This window comes from Nesoenas mayeri (genome assembly GCF_963082525.1).
Source record: "Nesoenas mayeri genome assembly, chromosome: 5".
NCBI lineage: Eukaryota > Metazoa > Chordata > Aves > Columbiformes > Columbidae > Nesoenas > Nesoenas mayeri.
Window position 1 is genome coordinate 25,373,034 of NC_137548.1, and position 7,042 is coordinate 25,380,075.

The following is a 7,042-nucleotide window of genomic DNA, read 5'->3' on the forward strand; positions in this document are numbered from 1 at the left end:
CTCCTCTGAACAACTCATTTATTTTTGACTGTCCACTGGCTCGGATGACTTCTTTGGCAGGATTCCTGTTCTATTTTGACTGAGAGCAGGAGTCAGATTTATTGGCAAAGTAACAACAATACAATGAAAACCAGCAGAACAAGTATTCAGGGATACACGTAGCTGGACACCTGCTACACTGAAGTCAAGTTTCATAGGGTAGCTCTGACACTGACAGTGTAATTGTTTGCTTTCACTTAATTTCACATGGTGATGAAAGCTAGCTCTTATTATGCATTTTTTTAAGTTTAATTATGTAATCTTCGATTTTCCATCCTCATAGCTATCAGAGAGATTTGCAGGTGGGAAGGCAATGCTAGGGAAGCCCAATCTAGGACAGCGAGAGCTACAAGCTGTTACCTGTGAATCCGCCCAGTATCCAATGCCCAGCACTACCGGGAGCCAGGGAGGCTTCCACTCCTTCTCCTGATACCTCACCCCACAAAGCAGACAGGAGAGCTGGAGAAGGAGTAACGGAGCGCAGGCAGCCCGGTCAGCCCACCGCAGGCGCCCACCTGCCAGGAGCCCCACACGGAGCTCAGCCACGGGCTCCATGCCTTCCCCAGCCCGGGCACTGAGCGCTGTCCCCAGCTGTGGGGACGGGAGGGCCGGGCAGCCCGGGTGAGGCTGGAGCACAGCTCCGCGCGCCCCGGCCGTTGGACCAACGGCCCAGCCCTCGCGCGCCCCCCTCCCTTCTGGAACCTTCCCGCCCCCGAGCCCCACGCGCCAACCGAGACCCAGCAGCGGCCACGGGAAGAGGGCGCCGCCGCTTTGCCATATATGGGCACGGCCGGAAGTACTTGCGTCACGGCGTTGGCTCGCAGCGTCTCCGCGGGGAGCGGGACGTCACGTCCCTGACGCGCCCGCCGCGCGGCACCCTGGCAACCAAACAGACAACACGGCGGCGGGCGCGCAGGCGCGGCCCGGGGCGGCGGGGGAGGCGGCGGGGGAGGCGGCGAGGGAGGCGGCGACCCCCGCAGCGACCCCCGCAGCGCCGGCCGGGCCGGAGAGGGTGGTGGGGCGCCGGGTGACCCGCCCGGCCGCCCGAGGGGAGACCGACTGTGCCTGCGGCGGGGTGGGCCTGGGAGCGCCCGCACCGCCCCCGCAAGCACGGAGGGTCCCGGGGAAGGCCTGCTGGGCTGCTCTGGGCCTCTCCGCCGTTCTCCCGGCTCAGTCGCGCGGGGCTGGCCCGACGCTGCGAAGCTCCGCGGTGAATTCAGGTATCGGCAGCGGTGCCAGCTCCGGCCCCCGCGCCCAGCCCTCGGGCCTGCGGGGAGACGGGCCGCCGCGGCGCGGGGCCGGAGCGCTGAAGAGGAGGGGGGGGGGCGGGGTGCGCAGGAGCGTGTCGGCACGGCAGCCTCTGTCAGCACCGGAACAGTTCTGGACCCGCAGCACCCCCCTGTGTCCGGGGTCACTTTGCTAGGCAGGCCATCTTTGTTCTACTATAAACATGTTTAGGGCTCTTCACGTTGTTTTACAGCTCTACGTTTTGTAATTTATAATAACGATTCCACTATTCCTTGCGTTGTGTTGCAGTTTCATTTCTAAGAATTAATTACAGTACTGCCCTCAATGGGATCAGGAGCACAGGAGGTGTCAGAAATAATGTGAGCATTACCTGCTTGTCTTATCTCATTCCGTTGTTTTGTTTCACAAAGCTTTGTACTGATATCTGTGTGATGTATCAGATACAGTTTATAATTGAAGCACATGCATGCAATCCATTCCAAGCAGAGATTGATGTGTTACTCCCTCTCATGGCTCTGTTGAAGTTAGTAGAAAGATTCCCACTGATTTAAGTGAGATTTCACTACTGCATTCTCAAATGCGAGGAAGCAGATAAATCATGTCCATGACAAGCCATAAATTTTGTGTAGTACATCGTGAATTCTAGATCATCCCTGGCTGAAGGCAAGGAGTAGGGCTGGAGCCTGGGGTTAAACATGATGTGTCTCATGTAGTGCCACCCCTGAGTTTGACATAATCGCATAACAAATGCAAAACCTGACACACTTGGCACTTGCTGCTGTTGGAAATAAAAAGCCTCAGTTAGGCTGCAGGACTGCCATCTCTCAGAATTCAGCTCTAGATTTTGCTTTAACTTGTCCAGTGATCATTAGAGATGACTGAGCCAGGATCGCTCTGCCTGCTTTGGGGGAACTCTGTGATATTTAGGACTCTCTAAACCCCTGTCTTCTCTGCCTCTGTGCTGAACGTCTGGTGATTTCAACAGCATGTATGAGTGCTCAGAGAGCTCTCAGTTCTTCAGCTCTGAACCTGATGGTCTTTCAGCAGAAGGCACGTTGTGATTCCAGATTTACTGACTTCACAGGATTACTTGTCACAGAAGTCTCACTCTCTTGCAGCTACACCTACATGACTGCTTCAGAGGTCAGCACTACTGTGCATTTGCTGTGCCTGGGCGTTGCCCTTGTAAACTCAAGTGGTGATATCAAAGTAGCTGCTTCTCAGTGGGTGGCATCTCAGTAGCAAGTGGGGTCATTCTTCGTCAGTTGTCAATGCTGCCTCCAGCTTAATGTTGAAAGATGGGAAGCCGCGTGCATATTTGCTTTTTCACAGGGCTGGCCTTGTTGAGCAAGCTATGAAGCAGCAATTGAGATGAGATACATCCTGTGTGTGTTCTGATTAGGGAATGGGTGAAGAAAGCAGAGCCCGCTGCAGTGACCAGGAAATGTGGAGTTACACAAACCCAGCCATGAGCACCAGAGAAACCTCTAGCCTGCGGAGATTGCCTGAGAGCACAGCATCAAGGTGGCCTGCAGCTGGACACATGTGCCAGTGCAGGTGGCATCTTTACCTTCACCTTGAGAAAGGTGAAGAGCTGGAGGCCATCGGGGAGGTGGTGCTGCACCTGTGGGAATGTTCCTGTGTGAGCATCAAGGACAGAGCAGAGCTCTGCACACAGGGGCGGCCTGTCCCTGCTGCTGTCCTGACAGAGGGGCATGCACTTCACTGCACAGGGAGCAGGAATTGGCAGGGTAGCAGCCTCTAAACTGACTGGGGCAGGAGAGGCCATGTTGCACAGAGCCCCAGGAAGGACACATTCCCAGAGCATGTGGGCTGTTTGCTGTAACTCAGCTCATTCAAGGACTAGGCTAGCTTTAACAGAAGCTGTGGGGCAAGGGCAGTATTTTGCCTTACACCATTCAGCCAAAAGTGAGATAAAAGTGCATGAGCACTTTTCCTCCCCTCATGGCCAAAAGACAAATATGCTGTAGCTGCTCCTAGGGGTGCCAGACCAAGCATAGGTGTACCAAGAGCCAGGGTGCATGTCTAGCCTCTCCAGGCACAAAGAAGTTGGGCTGCTAGGTATATGTAAACAATTTAGTGGGCCCCAGCCCACAGATGGCCTCCTCAATTCAGAGGCATGAACTCACATGACCCTTTTTGCCTCCTTTCCAGTGAGGCCTCCAGCTTGTCACTGAAAGGCCACAGCAGGTGGCATGCAGAGGCACAGGAGAGGACCAGACTCAGATCAGATGGGGAAGGCATGACCCTGCTGCCCCCCAGGCTGAGTGAGAAGGGTGTAGACACAGCCAGCCCTGAGGTCTGGCCTTACTGGTATTCCCATCCTGATGGCTCAGGCAGCTAGCACTTGTCTGCAGTTTATAAAGCCCAGTCTAGATTAAAGGATAGGGAACCCATTCAGGGTCACAGGGAAGTGATGCAAAAAGGTAATACAAGGACAGCTCCAGTAGTCAACTTAAATGCTTTTATTGACAATGTCTCTGAACAATAATAAGCAAACAATGCTTAAGTTTCATCCAAATTCACTTTCCACATGTCAAAAAAGACCTCAAGGTAGAAAAAAATAAAATAAAAATATAAATATCTGAGAATCCATCTTAATAAATAAATTAAAAACACAATAAAAACGTTTTCATGGAAAACTTATGTCAGAACATTCAGACCACCTCAACAATGCATGATCAGTAAAGTTACAATGAACATCAATGTAGAACTACAGTACATGGATATAGCTAGTTATCTACCTACTAGAAAATAAAAGAGTCTCTTTCCCCCCCACGTAGGATGGGTCATTGCTAAGTCATTAGAACACAATATTGCCAGGAACACAGTAGTTATTGTTAATCAGCTGCACTAGATACAAGTTGGAGATACCCAGCACCAGGTTAAATTCCAATCATTTAAAACCAAGAGATTAAGTAGTTAATGCTAGTGATACTAAGGAGGGGAGGGAGTCACCTACCCAGCCATGTGGGACATGCTACAGACTACCAGCTCTCATGGATGGGCCATTGGGGACGAGACAAACTCCATGCGATTTGCTACATCTCTGGAAGAGGTACGAGGCCTCAGCGCGGGGAGCTCTGCCAGGCCCCGGGGCACCAGGCCAGATGGGGGGTGGCGGTGGTGGGGCCCTCCCCAGGCCCGGGGAGCCCCATGGGGCACAGCGGCAAGTCCGTGGGGGTGCACGGGCAGGGGAGGGGGTCCGGCAGATCAGTCAGTGCTACAGCCCCTCACAAGGCCAGGAGGGTGGGGGAGCTGAGGGAGTCAGACGAGGGCTCGTTGCTGCTGCTGCCCTTCCGGTGCGCAGCGGCGCAGCTGGGGAAGGCGTCCGCCTCGGGGTAGGTGAAGACGAAAGTGGAGGTGTAGGTGCTCGGGCAAGGGGTGCAGGTCACCACAGGGGTGCAGAGAGGCTCCAGCTCACTGCTGGTCCCGGCGCCCAGCGACTCCCAGTCCGACGCGTAGAAGGAAGAGGCTCCAGGCAGGTCCATGTCAGGCACGGAGCGAGAGGCCTCCCGTGGCCCCGTGGAGAAAAGCAGCTCGTCGAAGGGCTCAGCCTTGAGCTCCAGCCCGCCACCGCTGGTCTCCTTAGGCGGCACGGCTGGCGGTGCCTCAGCCATCAGCGGCAGGGTGAAGGTAGGCTCCTCGGGCACAGGGGGACTGGAAGTGCCCAGGTCCAGCGCCGTGGCAGCCGCCAGCTCCTCAGAGAAGCGCAGCTCCTCGGGCATCTTGCAGGCAGGCCGGTGGGCTGCCAGGATGAACTCCAGTTTCTCCTTCTCCTTCAGCAGGTTAGCGATCTCTGCCTGCAGCGCAGACTTCTCCTCCTCCAGCTGGTCGGTCTCCTGCAGAGCAAGCGGGGCTGTCAGCCAGGGCCAGCATCAACCCCGGCTGGAGTACCCCCCCCTCGCCACCCTCCCTCCCTCCTCCTGGCTAACCTCCCCGGCCTCCCGGGCAGCACTTACCGCCTGCAGCGTGTCGGTGAGCTCCCGCCGCCGGTTGCGGCACTTGGCCGCTGCCATCTTGTTCCTTTCCCGGCGTATCCTTCTCTTCTCCTCCTCCTCCGGGGACAGCTGTGGGCAGAGAGAGGCCGCTCAGTCCCACCGCCAGCCCAGTGCCTCCTGGCCGAGACAGCCCTCCGGCCTCGCCCCGCCCTCCACATCTCCCCCAGTAACCCCGTTGCCCGCTCACCTGCTCGACTTTGCCCCTGCGGCCGATGCTCTGCCCACGGCCACCCGGCGTCTTCAGCACTGCGGGGCGGGAGTAGGCGGCGGGGGCGGGCGCCGGCACGCCGTAGGGGTGCCCGCGGCTCTGGGAGGGGGCCACGGAGGAGATGAGGGTGGGCTGCACGAGCCACTGCAGGTCGGGGCTGGTGGAGATGGCCGTCACCGTGGGTACGAAGCTGGAGCTAGAGACGGCCAGGTCGGTGCAGAAGTCCTGCGGGGCAAAGGAAGTGGGGGGCTGCCGTCAGCGGGGCACCCGGACCGCTCCCCGCCACCCCCAGGGCCGCGCCGGCCGCGGCGCCGCGCTGCCAGCGCCGGCTCCACACGAGAGAGGCCTGTTATAAATATCTCTGACGTCTGCGCTGACGCAGACGCTGCTCCGGAGTCTCCTCAATGAACTCGCGTTTTATCAATGAAGCCGCTTTACACACCCGCCGCAGAGCGCGGCCCGGGCCACGACTCCCCCCGCCCGCCCCGCCACGGCACCGGACCGCTCCCCCCGCCCAGCCCCCGGCCCGGGGGCAGCCGCCACGGCCTGGGCTGCCCTGCCCTCCTCGGGGGCACCGCCGGGCCCCGCGCCGCCCGCTCCCGTCCGGCGGTCCCGTCCCGTCCCGTCCCGTCCCCTCCCCTCCCCTCCCAGGCGCTCCTGCCCCGCGGCGGGGGCGCAGCCGGTGTGCTCGGCGCCTCACCTGCGGGTTGACAGGCGAGCCCATGCTAGAGAAGGAGTCCGCCGGGGAGGGGTAGTAGGTGAGGCTGTCCCCAGCCGGGGAAGCGCTGCTGCAGCGAGAGGAGGGCGCCTCGTACTCTCCAGTGAAGCCCGGGTACATCATGTCGTCTCGGTGCGCACAAGCTGGCAGTGCGGTGATAGCAGAGCGCCCTTGGGGATGAGGCGAGGAGGGGGCCGGCTGCGTGTGTCCCTCTGTCCGGTCCGCGCCGCGCGTCTCTGCGCTCCGCCGCCGGGGCTGCCTCTGCTGCTGAGTACCGCGCGGCGCCTCTCCCTTTAATACCCTCTCGCCGACGTCACTGGGGACGTGCCACTAGCACCCGCGGGGGGGCCGACCGCCGCGCGTCAGCCCTGCACCACCCCCGGGGCGGCCCTGAGCGCCGTCCGCCGTCGCCTGCCGCGGAAGAGAGACGAGACGAGGTGCAGGAGGCGGTCGCTGAGGCGGAGAGAATCCCGCGGGCGGCGCCGAGGCGGGGGGCGGTGGCCGGACCCCCCCCCCCGCGCGGAGTGGTACAGCCTCCTCGGGAACCCACTGACGCAGATATCCTTATATGGGATACATCCTGTGCGAGGGGGCGTGACTGACGGGAAGCGCTCCAGGCTGCAGCCAAGTGCGGCGGGCAGCGCGCGGGACGGGACGGGACGCGACGCGACGGGACGCGGCGGCCCCTCCCCACCCCCACGCGTGGCGAGACCCCGCCGGGGGCCCCGATGCACCAACGTTACCCCCGCAGATGCCGTCCCGCCGCAGGCGACCCCCTCCCCGGGAGCGGGGCGGGCGGCGACACCG

General features: G+C 60.0%; 1 protein-coding gene across 1 annotated transcript; it reads right to left on the reverse strand.

Annotated features, from left to right (window-relative positions):
• Nucleotides 1-3,750: 3,750 nt before the first annotated feature.
• FOS (Fos proto-oncogene, AP-1 transcription factor subunit) lies at nt 3,751-6,556 on the reverse strand. Its single transcript, XM_080345576.1, has 4 exons — nt 6,218-6,556; nt 5,497-5,742; nt 5,271-5,378; nt 3,751-5,150 (listed from the first exon to the last, which is right to left on the reverse strand). Exons 1-4 carry the CDS (start codon nt 6,356-6,358, stop codon nt 4,542-4,544), a joined length of 1,104 nt encoding a protein of 367 aa, XP_080201702.1. The 5' UTR covers nt 6,359-6,556; the 3' UTR covers nt 3,751-4,541.
• Nucleotides 6,557-7,042: the final 486 nt, after the last annotated feature.